Source organism: Photinus pyralis, unplaced genomic scaffold, assembly GCF_008802855.1.
Source record: "Photinus pyralis isolate 1611_PpyrPB1 unplaced genomic scaffold, Ppyr1.3 Ppyr1.4_LG4, whole genome shotgun sequence".
NCBI classification, from domain to species: Eukaryota; Metazoa; Arthropoda; class Insecta; order Coleoptera; family Lampyridae; genus Photinus; species Photinus pyralis.
Window position 1 is genome coordinate 25,161 of NW_022170511.1, and position 23,257 is coordinate 48,417.

A 23,257-nucleotide genomic window follows, 5' to 3' on the forward strand; every position below is an offset into this window, starting at 1 on the left:
CACTTAACCGTATGCTTTTGATGGACGTAGTAGTGAGTGAATTTAAATTCGTGTATTTTTTGTGTTAATCGTATACGCTGAAACCATGGATCAAATTCTAGTCAGTGTCAAACAAGGACATTTGAGAGGAAAGGAATGCAAAGACTACTACGGAAGGAAATACTACAGTTTTCAAGGTATTCCGTATGCCAGGCCACCTGTTAACGAATTGAGATTTAAGGCAAGTTCTTGAAAACTTATGATTTTCTTAGTAACTTAATTTAATTATAATTTCAGGCTCCTCTCCCGCTTGATAAATGGGAAGGTGTCTTAGACGCAACTAAGGAAGGCAACAGATGCTATGCTAGGCATAATTTTTTTCAAAAACTCATGGGATCAGAGGATTGTCTCTTCCTAAACATATATACTCCCTCTGTGCGTATACTTATTCATTTTTCCTACTACCGTAGGGAATTTTTCTTACATGTGTACATATGGGCCATGTATATTTTTAAGAAAACCATGTCAATGTCTATAGGCAACCAACATTATCCGCGACAAACGAGAGTTATTTTTAAAATTCCTTCTCCCTTTAACATTAGCTCGATTAACAAACTTTGCCCTTTTTATCCATTTTAAAATCCGTGTCCACATTTACTACCCCTACCGATTACTATTTCCTTTTTCTTTCTAGCAATCAAATAAATATTCCGGTGACCCTTAATTTTTTCACTATTAAAAATACCTATCTAACATAAATCACAACAGACCCTTTCAGATGGACGCTTTTGAACTCTGTTTTTCTGTACAATGGAAAATTGGAAACTCCGAGAAAAATTTTGAGGATAACGAACCGTTGGGGTTTTCTTTAGTGTTATAGTAATAGTAATAGTAATAGTAATATAATTGCTTGTTAATTGCTGCCATGGATATTAGTCGCTTGTTACGGGTGCAAAATTTATCGGATCTAGTATCGGATACAGTCAAAAAAGCACCGACAATTCTACTGATTTTTTTACAAAAGGGGTAGTTTTCGCTTCCTTGAAATATCGTACAAACTTATACACTATACACAACATTCTTCATTTGAAACTAAATAATTGTTCTTTTTACAGTACAATTTGACTCTTATTCTTAATTTCCGAATATGTTTATCGGAAATCAAAGCATAAGTTCCTTTTGCCTTTTTTAATGAAGTCAAAATCACAACTGAATGACAAACCAGGAAAATTGCTCAATGACAAAAAAGAAAGTTGTAAATTTTAAGTATGTAATCCGGTTGTGAAAGTTCGAGATCTAGATATGGAAGAGGAAATTAGAGATCAAGTTGAAAACTCTGAATTTATTTTTTGGCATTTTTTCTCAGTCGACTTGCTAATTCCACTCGAATCGCAGAGGAAAAATACCTCTCCGCTTTTTGCTTTTATAAAAGATCGCCCCCCATTAATAACATTGTTTGATATCACATTACAATCCACGCATAAGGCGAATAAAATAAATCATTCTAGCTACCTTATAAATAGCTAATAGATGTGCTCGTTGCGTGTGTCCAGTTGATTACAAGCACATAATCCATTATGTAAATGTTTTTTTTCCAGTTACATTCCCCTTTATTGCCCGTAATGTTCTGGATACACGGCGGTGGGTACGTTTCCGATTCCGGGAGCTCGGAGCTGTACGCGCCCGATTTTTTGGTACCCGAAGACGTCGTGCTTGTCACCATTAACTATAGATTAGGAATGCTGGGTACGATAACTTGCATAGCGAGCTATAAAACGAACACTAACTGCAGGTTTTCTAAGTCTGAAAGATCCCAGCTTAGGTATACCAGGAAATGCGGGGTTAAAGGATCAAGTCTTGGCTTTAAAATGGGTGAAGAGCAACATTGAGCAATTCGGAGGTGATCCTAATAATATAACGATTTTTGGACAAAGTGTAGGCGGTGGGTCCGTGCACTATCTAATGTTGTCACCGTTGAGTAAAGGTATGCGCTTACGGTGTGCATATACAATAGTACAAAAAGGCTGTAGGGATATTCCACAAGGCCATAATTCAGAGTGGAAGTGCGCTGAGCAACAGAGGCCGTGGCCAGTATTCGACTCCGTTAATATCCAAAGCGTTGAAGCTCAATTCCATGACAGATGTAGAACTACTCCACGTGCTCAAAGAACTGGCTGTAGAAGAACTCTTTGAATTGCAAGAAAAAATTCCTGAAGTAAGTTTGGGCTTTTCAAAAACTGAAGTGATGAATAAACTTGTAGCCGTACCTCGTGAGCGTCCACCGACCCTTTGGTTTTGTTGTAGAGCCATACCTGACCGAAGGAACTTTCTTAGCTGAGGAACCTATAGATATAATCAAATCAGGTAGATACCACGACGTTCCTTTAATGATAGGATTTACATCCAGAGAGGGATTCTACGCTACGGTCAGATACAACAATGTGCAAATGGTCGGAGACTTTGAAGATGAAATCGCATGCAGCTTGCAGGTTGCCAAAGGAACGGAACTGTCCAAACAGATCGCGAACAAAATCAAGAAGTTCTTCTACAATAACGAAATGCCATCTATGTTAAACACAGATGCCTTCCACCTTGTAATCCTTGGGTCAGATTGTTTTATACTATCTGTAGATTTTTGTTTTAGTTACAAACGGACAACATGTTCTTGAGGCCCGTATACAACACCGTTCGATACCATCGCGATACCGCAAGGTGTCCGATTTATTTCTATCGAGTGTCGATTGACTCACAACTGAATGCCGAGAAACGGTTTATGGGGATTACTAAACCAGGTAGGGTATTTCCTTAGTCGAGTACGTAATAATTAATCGGACACGTTTCGGCAGCAAATTTGCTATCATCGGCACACTACGATGGATACCTTTATTACCTTAGCTAACATGAAACTTGTGTATGTTTCGAAAAACCGAACACGTTTTTTATAAGAATTTTAATGAGTTTTCATTTTGTAAATGTAAGTGGTTATGAAAAAGTAGGTAATTTTCGAAATGACCTAAAATTCAAAATGACGGCATGTTACGCACCTCAAAATCCACTAAACATAATTTTTATCGACCAAATTAGTTGGTTCTATATGTAATCCTTCATCAACTCTGAGAAAATGTTTCAATCATCATTAAAAGCATGCTGTAAATGTGTCTATTTTGAATGTTTGCTTCTTTTACACACACCTCTACTATAAAAACATAAAGAACCAAAAGTATTACAAATTAAAAATTACATTTGGCGATTGTTTTACCACAGCCCGAATGTCCACAGGTTAATACCAGAAACAGCCAATTAGGAACCAACTTATATGAGTGGGTGTATTGGAGTAATTAGATGACTTGTGCTATAAGAGCGAATGCCAATGCCCCCAATGTTTCCACCAGGTTAACATACGAATCATTTTCTGAATTTTTCTTCAAACTTTTTTATTTACAAAATCTGAAGTGTTTTCCGACGAAAATTGCACATTTTCTGTACTTCTTCAGAACAAGTTTAGATAGGAGGTTTTGATTTGAATAGATTTTGTTGGTTTTGTTGCGATTTTTACAATAAAAAGACAAAACGAAGTATTGGAAAAAATCAGCAAATCCGGATACGTTGTAACTACTCTAAAATTTTGAGAAAAAGGTTCAAGTGCTGAAAGTCGACAAAATGCTCGTGTTGATGGAAAAAAGGTTTTAAATTGCCATAAGCTTGCTGTTTTACCTGATTTTGTTATTCTAACAGTTCGAGTAAGAGGTGTCTGATTTTTACACTTCATCAATTAGCAATTTTAAGAAATGAATGACTTTCTTACATAACATGGCGGAAATAATTAGTCTCCAATAAACTTAAAAATCAGAGTAAGCAGATTACTAAATGCTGATTCAAGATAAGCAGAAACAAACAATTAAATAGAAAATAGGACAGTGGTGTGTTTTTTAAATAAAGGCGTAGGATATAATTAAAAAATTTGCTGTGGCTAGCACAGATACCACCCACAAGTAATGTTACATGCCTGGCAGTTTTGAATTGAACAGTTCTCGCTGTAAATTTTGTGCACTTCATAAAAGGTGAAAAGCGCAAGTGTTACGCCAATGGATATTCTGTTTGGCGGGAATCTGAATATTCAAGCTGCATAATTGGTAACCCCTTATTTATCTAGAAAGTATGTTTATAGATTTCTGTGTAACTATACAAAATGGACTCATATTTGAATTTCTTATTGATTAGCACCTTGCTATGAAACTCTGGAAATATTTTCTTGATTTTGCCCATTCCTGTCTATAGGACATAGTAGATTTGGTACGAATTTGCGATCCGATTAATCGCAGACTTTATGTGGCTGTTATTTCAAAAAGATCTACGAACGGTGTCTGATTTCAGGCGTGTGTCATGCAGACGAACTGGGTTACCTGTTTATGAGCGAGAGTACCGCGAAGATTGCTCCCGGCAGTATTGAAGACAACGGAATCAAAGTATTTACTACTCTGTGGACTTCATTTGCAAAAACCGACAACCCAAACCCCACGGAAAAACATCCTCTGATCGACGTGCTCTGGAAACCGGTAAAGGAGGGGCCGATTGACTTCCTCGATATCGGTGAAAACCTGACAGTCGGCGTGAACCCCGAAAAAATTCGTATGGCGTTTTGGGACGGAATTGATCGAATGTGTTCAGTGCGATAAACCATGGTTTTTTTAATTTCGGATTCAGTGTTTTTTTTGTCTAATAAAAAATATACAATTGCTTACAGTAGAACGATCACATCCTGAATGTCCACAGATTAATAATAGAAATATCTACTGAGGAGCCAACTTAAGTGTAATTTAAGTGGAATTTTTAATTTCCATGTAAGGTCTAAAAATTAAAAAAATATATTTTAGAAATTAAATTAAAAGTAATAAATTGATTAAAAAACAGTATTTTATATCCGAGAAACAAATTTCAAAAAAAATTCTAAATGAACATAAAAAAATCAAAAGTAATGGGAAAAAATGATCAAGCAATAGGAACAGCGATCGTTGTATTAATTAAAAATCACCAAAATCTATTAAATTATTTTGAAGAATTTTAAAAAATCTGCTGTATCAATAAATTATAGGAAAAATAGTTTCTCCTACTATAAAAACATGCATAAAGAAATTATTCGCTTCTAAATTTTTAGAAATTAAAAACGGTGAAGATCAAAACAGTAACGTAGATTTCACTCTTTATATACAAAAATAAATTACAAGGATATGAAAGAAAAATCGAATATCAGAGATGAAGAGATTTCTTGCATAGTAGAGGTAGATGGGAACGTGATATTTTTTATAAATGAGTGGGTGTATTGTAGTAATTCAATGACGATCCATTAAACTAACAACTTATGCAATAGGAATCATTTTCTGGCGTTGTGCGCGGGTGCACCATCCTGTTGAAACTGACAGTTTCCAACTGGTGTTTTTGGTTGTGTGCCGTGCATCTTTGTATTCGTAATTAAAAATGCGACTCAATACAGTAAGTACTTTTTAGCCTTAAATACATTTCGTGAAAGGTGGTGGCAGATGATATTGTAAATGTTTAAGCATGATTATAGGAGAAATAATTTTCCCCGAAGTTTGTCGTACAGGTGGAAAACTATTGTAATTGTAAAATGCAAATTGGAAAAGAAGCAAGAAAGTATATGAGCACATATCCTGGAAGGTTTTCTGTAGCTTTATGTAATTTGTATGCAGAGATGAGCAAAAGTGTGGAATCAAGTAAATATCTCTAGTGTTTTAAGAGATTTGTTACGAGATCTGAAACTCAAATTTGTTAAAAGCTATTATTACTGAAAATTCACAATATCTCTTAAGAGTCCAGAGATATTAGCTTGGTTCCTCATTTTTGCCCATTTCTACCTAGGGGCCAGTCGTTATTTTTCAATTTGAATTGGGTTACCTTTTTAAGAATGTGGGTACCCCGAAATTCTCCCGACAGCATCGAAGAAAACGTAATGAAAATATTTGTTACTTGTGGACTTCGCTTGCAAAAACTGGCAACGCAAACCCCACGGGAAAAAAATGGAAAAAAAACCAAATTCTTCACTACTTTTTGATGAAATGAGGTAATTTGCTATTCTTTTTTCAGGTCAACGCCCTTAGGCTATAAAATCAATCAAAATCTAATGCTAATGAGAATATTGGGTAGTTTTCTTATCATTAATTTAAATTAACTAAGGCAATGGCGAACTAAATGTATACGTAATTTATATGTACATCCAGCGAGTCGTGTTGCCTATTTTACAAATTAACGTTCTGGTGGAATTAATAAATAAATTTATTTTTAGCATTTGTCCTGGCAAGTTTCCACACAGTACCTTGATATCTTATCTGTAGACATAGCATAACAGCCGTGTCCGTTCAGTTCAAGTGGAAATGTCTAACGAACCGATTGTGACCGTAAAACAAGGAAAGCTAAAGGGAAAAGTATGCAAGGATTATGATGGCAGACCGTTTTACAGTTTTCAAGGGATCCCCTACGCGTTGCCGCCGACGGGGACCTTAAGATTTAAGGTTAGTGTATAATAAACGAGCCACTTTCGCTACCATTGCTACTAGGCGCCCAAACCGGCTGAACCATGGTGTGGAATCCGAGACGCGACGTCCGAAAGAGAAATCAGCATCTCCAGGCACATGATTACCTCCGACATTGTTGGAGCCGAAGACTGTCTATTTGTAAACGTGTTTACACCATCAGTACGTCTAATGTTTCTTCACTAGATACTACATTAATTTTGCAGTTAACAGCACCGTTAAGGCCGGTCATGTTTTGGATGTATGGGGGTGGGTATCTGATAGGTTCGGGAAATAGCGACTTGTACGGTCCTGATTATTTAATAACGGAGGATGTAGTAATCGTAACATTCAACTATCGACTGGGCATTTTAGGTAGGATACCATTCATTTAAGTCACAACTACTGTGGCCACTCCTCAGGGTTTCTTAGTATGAACGACCCCTCGTTGGACGTGCCGGGAAACGCAGGTTTGAAAGACCAAGTTATGGCATTGAGATGGGTGAGAGAGAACATCGCGCAGTTCGGAGGCGACCCTGATAATATAACAATCTTTGGTGAAAGCGTTGGTGCGGCATCAGTGCATTTCTTAATGCTCTCACCAATGAGTAAAGGTGCGCGCTGAATGCATAGGGAAGACCAACTGCTCGTTCAGGCTTGTTTCAGAAGGCAATAATGCAGAGTGGTAGTGCCATTGCAAACCGCGGCCGTGGACAATACTCATCCCCCTTATTGGCTGCCGCTCTAAACTTACCATCGGTCGATGATGCACAAATCTTTGGTATTTTAAAAGATATGACCGCAGATGAGTTGTACGCATTGCAGGAGAAAGTGCCAGATGTGAGCGCTAGTTTTTGGCCAAGGAGGTTATTAGTGTTAGTTTTTAGAGATACCAAACCCGCTACTTCCGACCCTTTGGAGCAGTAGTCGAACAGTATATCAACTCGGATACTTTTTTGGCTAAAGATCCGTTGGATATAATTAAATCTGGCGAATACTACCAAGTGCCGTTGATGATGGGTTTTACATCAAGAGAAGGATACTTTGTTATTAAAAAATACGATTACTTAAGTCAAATCACTGGTGACTTTGAAGATGAAATACCCTTCAGTTTCAATACAGTGAAAGGTAGTGATTTATCCAAGACCGTGGCGAAAAAAATTAAACGCTTCTTCTACGGCGACGAAGAACCGTCAGATGAGAATACCGACGCATTTTACTTGGTACCGCACTTTTATTGCTACAATCACCGTTAATCATTCATTTACAGTTACAGTCGGACAACATGTTCCTGCGTCCCCTGTACAATAGCGTCAAGCACCATTGCAGGACCTCCAAATATCCGATTTATCTCTATCGCATGTCCATTGAATCCAAGTTAAACGTTTTCAACGAACACTTTCACAACAAAAAGAAGGGTAAGTAATTGTGGGTTTTTCAGAAGTACCTTTAAGGTTCTTTAGGAGTGTCTCATGGGGATGATTTGGGTTATCTGTTCAAAACCGATATCTCACCGAAAATTAAGCCGGACAGTATCGAGGAAAACGGCATGCGAGTGTTTGTAAAGTTGTGGACGACATTTGCAAAAACTGGAAATCCGAATCCTACAGTTCCGCATCCCCTCATACACGTAAAATGGCAGCCGGTGGAGCAAGGGACGATTAATTACCTAGAGATTGGGGAAAACGTAACTGTTGGTGTCAACCCTGAATCTACGCGAATGAAGTTCTGGGACGAAATTGAAGAATTGTGCTTTAAAGCGTCTTAATTTGTCTAATAAAGAACTACTTTGCTTTTGTATCTACTTGCTGATCCCACATTTATGGTGCAGCGAAAAATCTTTGTATCGATTTCCTTTTTGTAAAAAAACCAAGAGACAAAAGCCGGTAAAAACATTAAAACAACCCCCACCTCATTATCCTCAGTTTTCCCCGGAGTCTCCATTTGCAACGCGATTGTAGGACAGTAGGGTTCTCAACCCTATATCCCACCGACATCTGATAATCATAAGCGGTTTCGCAAACGTCAATTTCGAGTAAAATTAACAAAAAAAGGTATCATAACCATTTGTTTTATAAAACCATTGTAAATCTACACTGATTTTTGGTTCGGTCCGTTTAGTAAAGCAAGTTATTCGAGTTCTATAGAGTGTTATACTTAACATGTCTTTATCAAAACAACATTTATACCCATAGTCTTTATTTAGCCTCAGAGACAGCAAACCCATCTATTTACATTATTACATTTACTAACTCAAATTTTATATTGTAAATAACTAATTTGCATAGGAAATTACGCTTACATATTTTTATAAGACAAATAAACTATTAAGAAATAAATGAGCTGTGTACAATATTATTAGGTGTAAAAATACATCTTCCATTCCCCCTTGTTATGTCTGCAATTGTAACTATTATATAATAAGGATAATTACCTGAATAACCTTCCATTTACAGATGACTTCTGATAATTTATAATTACTACAACAATGTATTGAGGGTCATTGTAAAAATTCAAATGGAAATTTTTGGGAATTTATATTAATAATATGCTTTGCGAGCACCTGCAATAAAAAATGCTCTAAAAAGGTAAACGGCGCCTCAACATAATAAACAACAAAAGAGAAAACTGTTATTCTTTCATTATAATAAAATAACACAGCTGTAGTAATCTACATCGTGTTTTTAATTGTATAAGAGTGCAGTTATAATATTTTTATGGAATAATAGGATCTTGAGTAAATAGCCGCCGCATATTTTTCGTAAAACCGGACCAAATCTCATTAATAATTCATTAATTTACACAAAAGTCTATAACCTGTCGTCTTATTAGCAGTTTATGCACAAGGCCACATACACCTTACACCTTCGGTCGTTTTAATCACACTTCATCAATTATAGTGATCAAGCAAGACTCTAAACTAGGAGCCCTTTTATAATTTTCCAATAAATCTGGCACTACCAAATTTGAGCGAAAGTTGTGCATGGGAAAAATAATTATAATAAAGAGTTGAAAAATAGCTTTAGGCCAGTCGGAGAACAATCAGAGAAACTCATAAAGGATTTTTATAAATTGGCTGAATGGAGCCATATTGTATTATATAAAAAATAATTATGTTTGAACTCATTTAGAAAAAAATTTGGAATTCTCTTTTGAAGTTGTCTGCCATTTAAAATAAGAATATTCGTATAAATGAGCAGTTTTTGCTAGCTATAAGGTGATGTTTTTTTTTGTATACAATTAATATGTTTATTTTTGAGTATTAAATAGGGCTGACCACGGTATAGGATTACTTTTTCAGTACTCGTAAACGTAAAAACGTGAAAAAAGAGAAAGTGGAATTTTGATCGATTTTAGTTTGCCGCTATAATCAAAATTTTCATTTTAAATTTCTATTTATTATTGTCTCCAATCGATACCAAAGCGCCAAGCTTTGATTTTCAGGTAGGACATGAAGATTTGTTTTTGTGGAGCCAGCTGTCGATCAAATAATTTCTGTATTCAGCAAACCTTCAGGACCAACTTTTCCAAATAAAGGATTAGCTTTCAAGATGGAATATAAAAATAAACGAAAGCAATTCACAACATAATACAACAATAAAACAATGAATAAATCAGAGCTGGGCAGAATACTTTCAAAAAGTATTTGAATACTAAATTTTGGTGCAGTCGATTTTTGGTAAAAAAAGGAAGGTTTATACACTGCCTTTTTTTGAGGCCCGAAGAAAAAAATTGTCTCAGATCGACCCGGAAAAAAAATTTTCTTATAGAATGTGGCCTGTAGAAATCCATAATTTCAAACAGTTCCAAGATTGGGCTACTAGTTCAAAAGTTACAGCCCTTTGAATTTTCTTTCGACATTGGTTTCTAGTCCATAACTTTTGATTGAGAATTCTAATCGAAAAAGTACTAATTGTTTTGGATTCTACGCACCTAAATTAATAAGAAAAAGTGTTTTCCCGAGAAATTTTGGTGCAGTCGATTTTTGGTAAAAAAGGAAGGTTATACACTGCCTTTTTTTGAGCCCCGAGAGAAAAATTGTCTCAGATCGACCCGGAAAAAAATTTTCTTATAGAATGTGGCCTGTAGAATCCATAATTTCAAACAGTTCCAAGATTGGGCTACTAGTTCAAAAGTTACAGCCCTTTGAATTTTTTTTTCGAAATTGGTTTCTAGTCTATAACTTTTGATTGAGAAGTCTGATCGAAAAAGTACGAATTGTTTTGGATTCTACGCACCAAAATTAATAAGAAAAAGTGTTTTCCCGATAAATTTTGGTGCAGTCGATTTTTGGTAGAAAAGGAAGGTTGTACACTGCCTTTTTTTGAGCCCCGAAAAAAAAAATTGTCTCAGATCGACCCGGAAATAAAATTTTTTTTATAGAATGTGGCCTGTAGAATCCATAATTTCAAACAGTTGCAAGATTGGGCTACTAGTTCAAAGGTTACAGCTCTTTGAATTTTCTTTCGAAATTGGTTTCTAGTCTATAACTTTTGATTGGGAAGTTACTTTACGAAGTGTCCAAATTAATACTTTGCGAAGTATTCGAATACTAAATATTTGTGAAAGTATTTGAGTTACAAATACAAATACTGCTTCCATAAAAGTAGTTGAATACTTTAAAGGATTTGAATACTAAAAAGTATTTACAAAATCTAATACTGCCCAGCTCTGGAATAAATAAATAAATACATGCACTTTCACACTAAACTTAATTGGAGAGAACCTACAAGCGCCATCGAAAATTATCAGAGCAATAGCTAATGCTCCATGGTATGTAACTAACCAAATAATTCAGTAAGACTTTCGTATCCAAACAGTCCAAGAGACAATTCGAAAGAGAAACCAAAAACATCACCAGAAACTAGAGACACACGCCAATATTGTATTACGGCCACTAGTACAAGAGAAAAACTACAGAAAGCTGAAAAGATGTTCAATAGACCTGATATAGGGTGAAAAAGGGGTCTTTTCAACGGAGAAGCCTTACACGAATATAGAGAGACCTTAACCAGTCTCTCAGCCAGCTGAATAGCTTACAGAATGTAATTCTGAGTGCTGTTATAGTCTCTCAGCCAGCTGAATAGCTTACAGAATGTAATTCTGAGTGCTGTTATAAATAAATAAATTTCTATCTAGTATCTACATTGCCTGTATACACATTTAGGTATCAATATTGTCTATATCGCTATCTTTGTGGAAAAATTGGCTTTTTATTGCTGCCTAATGAAATAGTCTTTTTATCTTTTTAAATTCTAAATAAAAATAATTAAAAGATTAACTCGTCGAGTCGGTTAACATTATCAGTTATCGCAATTTCTTGGTCGTGCAGTATTAGACATGACGCCCATATTGAAAGTCCAACAAGGTTATCTTAGAGGAAAGTTATGTGAAGATTTTTACGGTGGCACGTACTTAAGCTTCCAAGGGATACCCTATGCGAAACCTCCGATTGGAAATCTCAGGTTCAAGGCACCAGAGCCTCCGGAACCATTTGACGGTGTTCGAGATTGTACAAAAGAGGGAAGTCGGCCCATATCCAAACATGTCATCACAAAAACGGTGAGTGGATCTGAAGATTGCCTTTTTCTCAACGTTTACACTCCTGAGGTAAGTGCATGCGTATGATTCCCCTCTGTAACTCGAACGTTAGCTAACAGAACCTAAAGCGGTAATGTTCTACGTTTATGGAGGTGCTTTCATAATGGGCGCGGGTGATAAAGACTTGTACGGTCCTGACTTTCTAATAAGTCAGAATGTTGTAGTTGTAACGATCAACTACCGTCTTGGACTGTTTGGTAAGTAAACAAACGGAGGGGGCGTTCTTAAAACAATACATGCAGGGTTTCTCAGCCTGAAGGACCCAACGTTGGAAGTGCCCGGAAATGCTGCCATTAAAGACGTGGTCCAGGCATTGAGATGGGTGCAAGAGAATATCACGCACTTTGGAGGTGATCCTAATAACGTTACGATCCTTGGCGGATGTGTCGGTGCCGTTTGCGTGCAACAACTAATATTGTCCCCACAAGGGAAAGGTTCGGAGAATTACTGCATAGTTGAAAACCCTCAATTTGAATTTAAGGGCTGTTCCATAAGGCGATCATGCAAAGTGGTAGCGCACTGGGTACGAGAGGAATTGGGCAGTGGTCAACTCCTTTAATCAAAAAGGCACTCGATCTAGAGGAAGTGAATGACAGGGACATTTTCAATATCCTAAACGAAATGAGCGCTGAACGTATTTTTCAACTGCAAGAGACGATTCCAGACGTAATTTTCTATTTGAAAAAAACTTTGAGAAATTTGTGCTTTTAGACATACTTCCCTGACGTCCCCCGTCCGTTTGGCATCGTACAAGAAGCTTACCAAACGAAACAGATGATCAAATCAGAAGATCCTTTAGACGTGTTGAAGTCTGGTGACTATAATTCTGTTCCATTAATGCTAGGGTATGCGGCACGCGAGGGCTATTTGGTCGGCTTCCACTACAAACAACATAAGGCGAGTGCGAATTTTGAGAGACAAATACCTTTCCCCCTTAAAGTTCAGGAAGGTAGTCAGCTGTCGGATTATGTTGCAAATGAGTTGAAAGAATTCTACTTTGGAAATGATTTGGAACAACAGCGTTCGGATGATTTTTTTGTGGTAGTATTTCAGGATAAATTAAACAGCCCCATATTAAAACACATAACAGTTCGTAGGTGATAACGTGTTTGTGCGCCCCATTTACAAATCTGCCAAATTACACTCACTCACCTCATCCACCCCAGTATATCTGTATAGAGTGTCGCTGGATGCCGAATTAAACCGTTTTAAGACAGTATTCAACTCCAATCAAAAGGGAGCTGCTCACGCCGACGAATTGGGCTACATATTTACGCATATGAAGACTCCAAAAATTCGTCCGCATTCCATTGAGGCAAAAGGTGTGGAAATGTTTACAAAGCTGTGGACTAACTTCGCCAAATACGGCGATCCCAATCCACCTGATGCGGATCCATGCAAGTGGGGGCGTTGGAGGCCTGTGCAAAACGGGGAAATGCATTTTGCCGATTTAGGAGAAAACTTTACAACCGGAATAAATCCCGAAGAGCACCGCATGGCATTTTGGGACCGACTAGAAGAAAAAATCGCAAACGGCATGTAGTCGGTCAGTTTGTAACAGAAATACAAACAATTTTTTTATAATAAAGAGCTCGTTTACCAGCTTCTGTCAATTCGACTTCGGTATTAGACGTATTCAAACGAACTCTCTCCTTGCGATTATTTTATTACCGTGGCTCATTTAATTACCTCATTCCGAATATACATACGCAAAGCAGTATTTATGATCCTATTCTATTTATATGTGAACTTACATTTCTAACCCCGATTATTACTTTATTTTGCTAATTGCCTTTTAGCTTTCTCGCGGTTAAATAATATACCAATTTGGGTAGCATAATTGAAACATCTATTTCCTTGCAATGCATAAACACATTCATACCTAAATATAACTTACGCATTCTCATCAATTTAAAAATTCCTATACAAATTCCCGTGCATACAGAAGTCTGGTTGCAGAACCCCCTCATGTTTTTTAGTCAACTGTATTTATGAATGAAAAACAGAAACAAAATAGCATAGCATGTTATTGTGCACGGGGACTATAAATTGTAAGTGATAAATAATAATTACTGTTATAAATTAATCCATCTTAATTTATTATTAACTAAATGTAAATAAATAAACGACGTAATATTAAATTTGCGCTACAATACTATTAAATTCACTTAGAATTGTCGCCTTTTTTTATTTAACGTTAAAAATCACGCAACTCACTTGAAAATACAAATACTGATCACAACAGCGATCCAAATCGCGAAGCTTTTTCAAGTGTCCGTAGGGATCACACGGCATGGTTGATTCAGAAAACGCGAATCTTTATTCTGAACTGTTAATGCTTCCATAACCCAGAATCAAATAATAAATAACGATCTTTTGTGGACACCTACTGGTCGTATCCCCGGCTCAAACGCGAATAATAGTAATAATAATGATAATTCCCGGGATAATCCCTTCTTAATTTCTTTATTGATAAAATAACGCTTACAAAATTGCGTTTTTAACGATAACGGACATCTTTAATCCCTAATTCGTGTCTTCATTTCTGCTCTACCGATTAAATGGGAGGTGGTAAACTATTGATAGAAATGAATTTGTTTAGAATTGAATTTTCTATAAGATAAAATTGCTCTGGAACGTTCATTTTCAAATATAATTGTTTTTTATGGAAAAACTAAAGAAATTAATCCCGAAAATTAACAATTTGTTATTGCTAAGTCAAATTCATCCGATCTTTTTTAAAACCCGTGATTTGATAGCAAAACAAGAAAATATGCCGAATTATTATAGGAATGAACATATTTCCCTGGCGCAGCGTGTCGTGATGCCTTTCATTCCTATAAGAATTCGGCATTTAGTTTGGCGTTGTGTTGAGTAGTCAGGAAGGTATGTTCCTGCCTTAAAAATTTAAGTATACGGTGTAGAAACGAAAGTGTATTCACTAAATTCTGTGCTAGTTAAAAAGTTTCAACCAGTAAAGTTTCCTAATCATGAAGAACGTTAAAGCAACGCCCAACGTTTCGCTATTTTCAAAATTTTACCCGGGGTCTACAAATTTTAAAGAGATTTTAAGACAACAACCGTTCTCAACATTCAACCTAGCCGACATTTTATCGTTATACGCAGTGGGTTCGATGATACAGCCAAAACAATTCATCCGGAATCCGTCGGCAAACGTAAATTTCAAGAAATTGCAACTAGAAAAAGTCTGCTATCTATATAATTATTGTAAATCTAAATTGTTTTTTAGCTGGGTCCGTAAAGCGAATAAAAGAAACAATAAAAGCCCTCTTTCACTGTCGCCGTTTAATAAAGTGGATTTTTTTACCAAGCGGCCCCAATTTTTGTGTAAATGAATTATTGGAAATATTTCTTCCTCTCAATCAGTTTTCTTTCAATAACTAAAGTAGCTATTTCATGGTAGCTGGGAATTATTTTATTGATACAATCCAGATAAGAAAGTGGAAGTTAACGTGGGTCAAAAAACGAACTAAGAATTTCAACCCCACGAAATAAGAAAACCTATTTCAAAATATTACAGGTATTTGTTTTTTATAATTATTGTATCGCAAATGTATTTACCTGCGTTGTTTATTACAGCTAATTAACAATAAATTTATTTTTACGGTCTTAAAATGAATTAATATTACTATTATTTATCACTTACAATTAATAAGATGACTCAAGTACATCGAAGTTGGAACTGACTGAAGTACTCTACAATTTGCTTATATAGTAAACGAACAATTCGGAATGTTCTACAATAAATAGGTCGTTTTTCTCGGAAGGAGTACGTTACACCTTCGCTCTTATCACCGATGACTAATCTTTCATGGCACTTCCAGGTCTATCGAGATTTCTGGAATGTTCTCTACATTATATAAAACTAAAGATCAAAATCTTTGAGGAAAATTCGCGTAAATTTAATATGTATGAAATCGAAGTTTAATAAACTTGATAACCAACGAGCTCCTGGATCACTGGAAATTTAACCAGCTCTTCCTTGGGTGAAGGGTGCAGTAAACGGGAGAAACATATCATAGAGACTAGTCGTTGGCAAATTAATACAAATTTACAAAGAAAAAGTTTGAATCACAGGTAAACTGTGTAAAAAGTTCAACTCGTCGCATGTCGCCAATCGATTTCTGCGGGTTCAAGAATCAGTGATTTTGAATATGCGCCCGATCAAAAGTCGCGTCAAAAAATTCCCTCACTGAAAATCGTATGCGATTCTTCGTATCTTGTTTGTATTAAAATGTAATATTGAAACGTTTCTAAAGATTAGATATGAAAATCTGAAGCATATCTAAGTAGGTAGCAATAATCTAGAACTTTCGTTTGTATACGACTCTATCAATCACTGACTAACCCTGAGATCAACAAACAGCAACTGATCCTTAAACTTTGTGCACGTAATGAGAGAACACACCCTAATGAAACATTTCTAAAATTAACCAGTTCAGTCGGTTCATTATCAATGTAATAAATTATATCATCTTTGAATTACATAATGTTTTGTTAGCATTTATCAGTCGTTGAAATGTTGCCAGTATTGCAAGTTCAACAAGGCTTTCTTAGGGGGAAATTGTGTAAAGATTTTTACGGCGGCACGTACTTAAGCTTCCAAGCGATACCTTATGCGAAACCGCCGACGGGAAATCTAAGTTTCAAGGTAAACAGTTCATCTGTTATGTGAAATCACCACACTGGGTAAATAATTAAAAGATTAACTAGTCGAGTCGGTTAACATTATCAATTATCGCAATTTCTCGGTCGTGCAGTATTTGACATGACGCCCATATTGAAAGTCCAACAAGGTTATCTTAGAGGAAAGTTATGTAAAGATTTTTACGGTGGCACGTACTTAAGCTTCCAAGGGATACCCTATGCGAAACCTCCGATTGGAAATCTCAGGTTCAAGGCACCAGAGCCCCCGGAACCATGGGACGGTGTTCGAGACTGTACAAGAGAGGGAAATCCGCCCATATCCAGACATGTCGTAACAAAAACGGTGAATGGGTCTGAGGATTGCCTTTTTCTCAACGTTTACACTCCTGAGGTAAGTTGCACGTGTATATAACTCCCCGCTATACCCGAACGTCAGTTAACAGAACCTAAAGCGGTGATGTTCTACGTTTATGGAGGTGCTTTCATAATGGGCGCGGGCGATAAAGACTTGTACGGTCCTGACTTTCTAATAAGTCAGAATGTTGTAGTTGTAACGATCAACTACCGTCTTGGACTGTTTGGTAAGTAAACCGCTGGCAGGGGACGTTATTAAAACAACGACGTGTAGGGTTTCTCACCTTGAAAGACCCAACACTAGAAGTGCCTGGAAATGCTGGCATTAAAGACGTGGTCCAGGCATTGGGATGGGTGCAAAAGAATATTGCGCACTTTGGAGGTGATCCCAATAACGTTACGATCTTTAGTGAAAGCGTCGGTGCTGTTTGCGCGCATTACCTAATGCTCTCGCCACAGGGAAAAGGTTCGGATAATTGCCACATAGTTGAAAACCCTCAATTTGCATTTAAGGGCTGTTCCATAAAGTGATCATGCAAAGTGGTTGCGCACTGGGTACTAGAGGAACTGGACAGTGGTCCACTCCATTAATCAAAAAGGCACTCGATCTAGAGGAAGTGAATGACAGGGACATTTTCAATATCCTAAACGAAATGAGCGCTGAACGTATTTTTCAACTGCAAGAGACGATTCCAGACGTAATTTTCTTAAAAAAAAACTTTGACAAATTTGTTCTTTTAGACGTACTTCCCTGACGTCCCCCGTCCGTTTGGAATTGTACAAGAAGCTTACCAAACGAAACAGATGATCACGTCAGAAGATCCTTTAGGCGTGTTGCAGTCTGGTGACTATAATTCTGTTCCATTAATGCTTGGGTATGCGGCACGCGAGGGCTATTTGGTCGACTTGCATTACAAACAACATAAGGCCAGTGCGAATTTCGAGAGACAAATACCTTTCCCCCTTAAAGTTCAAGAAGGTAGTCAGCTGTCGGATTATGTTGCAAATGAGTTGAAAGATTTCTACTTTGGAAATGATTTGGAACAACAGCGGTCGGATGATTTTTTCGTGGTAGTATTTCACAATAAATCAACCCCATATTAATACACATGATAGTTCGTAGGTGATAACCTGTTTGTACGCCCCATTTACAAATCCGCTAAATTGCACTCGCTCACCTCCTCCACCCCAGTATATCTGTACAGAATGTCGTTGGACGCGGATTTAAACTTTTTTAAGGCAGCGTTTAACTGTAAACGAAAGGGAACCTCGCACGCCGACGAATTGGGCTACCTATTTACGCACATGTTGACTCCAACGATTCGTCCGCATTCCATTGAAGCAAAAGGCGTAGAAATGTTTGTAAAGCTATGGACCAACTTCGCCAAATATGGCGATCCTAATTCACCTGAGGATCCAATCGAGCGACCGCGTTGGAAGCCCGTGCAAAATGGCGAAATGCATTTTGCTGATTTGGGAGAAAACTTTACAACCGGAATAAATCCCGAAGGGTACCGTATGTCATTTTGGGACCGATTAGAAGAAAAAATCGCAAGCGGCGTATTATAGTCTGGCAGTTTTTTCTATAAAACCATTCTAATATTAATTTTTTTATTTCGATAACACTAGCTCAAATAAACACTTTTTAGATAAGGCCTATTTTTTCTCATGATACTATTCGGAGCACATAAAAGTGGTCTAGGTTTTATTACAGATTTTGGAGTCTATAAAAAATAATTTCGTTTCCGTTTGAATGCTCCAAAATGGCACCGTTGTGTTACAATACGGACATTTTCACTCCCCCAACTCATTATTGAAATTTAAGTAGGCACTACAAATGTTTTGAGGCTTTTTCCTTGGACAGTCATAATATGTGCTGCATAACCAAAGTGATTTCCGTACATATTATAGCAAGGTCAAGAGAATAAGAAAAAGTTTCATACAAAACTTTGCTTTGTTTATTCGTAATTAAATCATTTAAGATGTGCATAAAATAGGAGACCTAACATTTGGGTAAGCACCTCAGTTAGGATTGATTAATTTAATTTGGCTATCACATGCATGGTTATATGAGGAAGAACAATTTCCTAGTTTAAAAAGAGTCAAGGTTCCAGGAACATTCAACCGAACAAATGTTACTTATGTCAGGTTCAAGTTTTTATTTTGTCGATTGTAAAACAGTGAACTTTTTTAGTTATATTTGTCATGTCTATCAGTGACGTCTTTGTTCTAAATTGTATCGGGGGTTGGTATTGATTTACACGCTGGAAATAGGTTGTTTTAGTTTGCGAATTAAACATTCTTAAGGAAAAATCAATCTAAAATTGCAGTCAGCATTTTTTGCAAACACCCCTGAAAGTCAGGGAACCAATGAAAATTACTAACATATCTACCCCATTACTATTCCACCATTAAATAGGTGTTACAAGATGATTTAGAGGTAAGAGAGGGAATTATTCTGTACGAAATTTGGGATTCTCGTTGTGGCTTTCGAAGACTCATGGCGAGAGATGGTTTGGCGATCAAACGGAACTTTGAGCCTAAATTAAATTGGCGTTCAGGAATACCGAGCTTAAAAGAAACAGTTAATCACTTTCAAGGCGGCCATTAGAGTCCACATTTTTAACCAGAAGTTTTCTGGAAGATCACCATTTGCCCCAGTGGAAAAAAATGACGTGATAAAATTCCAAATTTCAATCTTGGAGAATTATAAAAAGTGCAGACGGTTTTCGCGACACTCATCCTAATGTAAGTGCATAGATCGCGACCGATAGTTGTCGAAAGGTGCCAGTTTAACAAGGATTACAGTAATAAACCAAGGGATATTCACATATTCCAGTGTGAGAGTTGGAAAAATTCGTAATCGTGTCGTTTTCTGTTTATAAAGCAGATTCCTTCATTGAAAATAAACGCACAAGTCAGAAAATTCCTAGTAAAAAGAGAGTTAATCTAATTTCATGTGTAAAACGAAATTACGACAAAGAAAACTGTTAGTAAATCCAGATAATATTCAAGTTTATTACTCGTTCCTATAAGACTTGTAAAAGAAAGATCGATTTCAATCGACAGCTTTACGTTCCATTAAAAAAAGATAAATTTTGACTAATTGTATTATTAATTACCATTAAAATGAGAGATCCTAAAGTAGTAGAGAATCATATAAAATATTTTTAATCTTCTGTGTATTGTTATGAATTTGTTGACCAGTCGAGTCAGATTTTACCTTGTGGAGTAAAAAAAGTTCCATTCAATTTAACGAAACCAAGTTCAGAGGTCATCCATAATTTAGTTTGTCAACGTCAAATAAAAAACTAGGTTGCGTTTGAAGTGTAAAGGTATTTCGATTTAATTTCCAATGTTTGATCAAATCAGTGAGTGATAGTAAAAGAGATGGTCACAAAGGCCACCTCGAATTAAATTTTAACTATCCAGATTTGTGACAGGTGGACCTGGACATGTAGTAAGTAGAAAATTAAATAGAAAACCAATGTCAGAAAGGAGATGCATCCTTAAACCACCCTTAATATTTTTTTCTGATTTTTAATCGTTATACAATAATGTTCTGAGTTATTATTTACTGGACAGTGCAGAGTCAAACCCCTTTTGTAGTCAAATTTCAGCTAAAAAACAGGAGATCTAAATTATTTTCAAGCGAAGTACCGGTGCCTTGTCCCCTATTGTATTAGTATACGAAGAGGGACGATCCAGCCGCCAAAGCACTTTTTGGGTCATTTGATAGAGCATTTTTTTCGGATTTCAAAAATGTAAATATCACTATTTTTTTAAAAAATACCGCTATTAATTCGTAATAACGCAAGAAACTACGAACATCTACTACCCAAGATAAAGTTTGCCAGGCAAAAAAGAAGATATTTTACCAATATTTAAAAAATAGTGATATTTACATTTTTGAAATCAGAAAAAAATGCTCTATCAAATGACACAAACAGTAAAAATGACTTCCATAAGAAGAAACAAAGTTGATAATGGTTAAACGAAGACGAAACGTCAGACTTAAACTTTAAGACTAGCATCTTGTAGGTAGACGGAAAAAAGTCATCATAATGTGTCATTTATTTTAAAATACCTTTTTAAATAACATCGGTAAAAAATAAAAACGATTATGGAAAATTCCGTTTTTGCAGGATCAGGATCTCGGAACACAGTCGAAATTTTTTCAGTTTCAAAACGGCATTTTGTTAAGCTTCGAAATACGCAGCTTTGCCAAATTTAAACTACCTATCTACATATCTCTTACAGATCCCGATGGTGCCCCTCGAATTTGAATCAGACTGTATAGATCTGCTATATCATTATTTGTACAACACGTAGCCCGGGAAAATATTAATATTAATATCAAAACAGGCTTACGCAAAAACAACGGAGCAATAGTCATTAAGTGAATCTCAAGTAAATGTAATAATTATAGTTCGAATGTATGGAAAACCAATATGTAATCAACGTTAAAAGGGAATCGACGAAAATAACAAAAATTTCCCTTGAATTCTGGTCGTAGGGACTGTCTGAATTCAGAAGGGCGCGTTCTGCAAATCTGTAACAACACAAGCAAGTAAACAAAAGGGGTAGTACATAAAGTATTGCGACATACATAGCAATGCTAACGTCTGATACTAAGCAGGTAAATCAGACATTAAAACTGAAAAAGAACCCATAATTCGAACGATTTTCCACTAGCAAAACCAAAATTTTGGTGGAGAAAGAGAGAACCACTTCAAAGATAAGTATGGTAAAGCCAAAACATTAATCCCTTAAGTCAGGTAGACACGTAGTCAGAAAAGTAATAGTTACCAAGAGACATTTACATCTAATCAACTCGGCGGCAGAGACTTCACTAAAGGTGAACTGCACGAGCAAGACAAACTTAAAGAAGAAGGGAAAGCAACGACCTCGATGGGCGACACGAATAACTATCTGAAAGAAATTTATAACACGAGAATAAAGAACTAGGGGATAGAAGAATAACTACCTTGAACTAGTGGATTACAACGAAGATCACTAGATGGCGTACGGATATTAAGGGGACATTAGCGTAAGAATACTAAATATTGGCCACGAATCAAAAAAGTTAAATAAATTAAACTGAAAAAAAAACACGTTACAACTTTCATATTAGATTGAACCCCCAATTTACGACTCAGGATTCTAAGAGATTCATGTTGATATTTTTTGGGTGACTTCGTTTAATTAAGCTAGGTGGGTGGTTTAGTGACCGTCTGCCATTATACACCGAAATATATTATATCCTAATTAGCTAAATGGTAGGTTTACAAAATTTTATCTGAAATTTATCGTTCGGCATCCTCAAAAAATCTGGATAAATGATCAAAGAAGATTTATATCGCTGTGTAAACAATGTCGGATTGGACGTTGAGGTTTAGATCCAGGTACCTGAAGTGAATACGGCTCGTTTAATTACTAATCAAAAGCTCATCTCAATTCGTGGGATTCCTTAAAGTTAAACACAAAACGATTTTGCGTATCTAGCCTGTATCCAAGGTATATGTATTGTTTATCTGAAAGGTTCAGGCGACTTACCCTTCTTTACAAGGCCAGCCAATGCTCAATCCGGCTGTCGCTTAAAAAATTCAATTAAATTCCTATATTAAGTAAAAGTTGTTTCATTTACTGCGTATACCAACACATCCATTTTTTTTAACAATTTACTGCCATAACATTTATTAAAATCTATGGAATCTGCTGCATTACTAAATTTAAGTCCCTAAGTGATCACTTTTCTCCAGTTAAGGACCAAACAAACAGGAAAAATCAATGCGTATACTTTCTAATTAAAATTCCTCACGTTCTAATTTGCATTATTGGAATAATTTAGGGGCTGCTTCTTTTTAAAAGTTAACGTGATTGATTTCGTATAATACCCTCGAGAATACCTAAAGCAAAATTATTTCTTTATTATATGCGCTTTAACGTTTTTAAGTTGCTATAATTAATTATAGTACAAAAATTCACCTAGATCGAGATCTAAAAAGAAATATGAATGTTTCAACGTCAGTATACAATTCTTGGTTTCTTGCTGTTGGTACGCCGACAATGTGTTTGATCGATTGTCAATAGTAACCAATGAAAAAGCATTTGTCGCTCACATTCCG

General features: G+C 36.3%; 3 protein-coding genes across 3 annotated transcripts; all 3 read left to right on the forward strand.

Annotated features, from left to right (window-relative positions):
• Positions 1-4: 4 nt before the first annotated feature.
• On the forward strand, positions 5-8,306 carry LOC116169801. The gene is made up of 16 exons (XM_031485977.1): positions 5-220; positions 277-414; positions 1,578-1,725; positions 1,772-1,963; positions 2,010-2,194; positions 2,241-2,573; positions 2,624-2,771; positions 4,354-4,652; positions 6,336-6,506; positions 6,552-6,689; positions 6,734-6,881; positions 6,929-7,120; positions 7,162-7,346; positions 7,394-7,729; positions 7,777-7,924; positions 7,970-8,306. Exons 1-16 carry the CDS (start codon positions 86-88, stop codon positions 8,272-8,274), a joined length of 3,201 nt encoding a protein of 1,066 aa, XP_031341837.1. The 5' UTR covers positions 5-85; the 3' UTR covers positions 8,275-8,306.
• Positions 8,307-11,830: 3,524 nt separating this feature from the next.
• On the forward strand, positions 11,831-13,705 carry LOC116168069 (esterase B1-like). The gene is made up of 6 exons (XM_031483722.1): positions 11,831-12,116; positions 12,160-12,304; positions 12,350-12,541; positions 12,589-12,773; positions 12,819-13,148; positions 13,198-13,705. The coding sequence occupies exons 1-6, from the start codon at positions 11,847-11,849 to the stop codon at positions 13,648-13,650; spliced, it is 1,575 nt and encodes a 524-aa protein (XP_031339582.1). The 5' UTR covers positions 11,831-11,846; the 3' UTR covers positions 13,651-13,705.
• A 3,190-nt stretch (positions 13,706-16,895) lies between these two features.
• Positions 16,896-18,782, forward strand: LOC116168068 (esterase B1-like). The gene is made up of 6 exons (XM_031483721.1): positions 16,896-17,166; positions 17,212-17,356; positions 17,404-17,595; positions 17,643-17,827; positions 17,871-18,200; positions 18,246-18,782. Exons 1-6 carry the CDS (start codon positions 16,897-16,899, stop codon positions 18,696-18,698), a joined length of 1,575 nt encoding a protein of 524 aa, XP_031339581.1. The 5' UTR covers position 16,896; the 3' UTR covers positions 18,699-18,782.
• The last annotated feature ends 4,475 nt before the right edge of the window (positions 18,783-23,257 follow it).

Coding starts and splice junctions, on each gene's coding strand:
- LOC116168069 (XM_031483722.1), top strand. CDS start 11,847: ATGACGCCCATATTGAAAGTCCAACAAGGTTATCTTAGAGGAAAGTTA. Junction 12,117..12,159: donor TCAACGTTTACACTCCTGAG/GTAAGTGCATGC, acceptor CTCGAACGTTAG/CTAACAGAACCTAAAGCGGT. Junction 12,774..12,818: donor TGCAAGAGACGATTCCAGAC/GTAATTTTCTAT, acceptor TTGTGCTTTTAG/ACATACTTCCCTGACGTCCC.
- LOC116169801 (XM_031485977.1), top strand. CDS start 86: ATGGATCAAATTCTAGTCAGTGTCAAACAAGGACATTTGAGAGGAAAG. Junction 6,507..6,551: donor CGGGGACCTTAAGATTTAAG/GTTAGTGTATAA, acceptor CATTGCTACTAG/GCGCCCAAACCGGCTGAACC. Junction 6,882..6,928: donor CTATCGACTGGGCATTTTAG/GTAGGATACCAT, acceptor GCCACTCCTCAG/GGTTTCTTAGTATGAACGAC.
- LOC116168068 (XM_031483721.1), top strand. CDS start 16,897: ATGACGCCCATATTGAAAGTCCAACAAGGTTATCTTAGAGGAAAGTTA. Junction 17,828..17,870: donor TGCAAGAGACGATTCCAGAC/GTAATTTTCTTA, acceptor TTGTTCTTTTAG/ACGTACTTCCCTGACGTCCC. Junction 18,201..18,245: donor GGTCGGATGATTTTTTCGTG/GTAGTATTTCAC, acceptor TACACATGATAG/TTCGTAGGTGATAACCTGTT.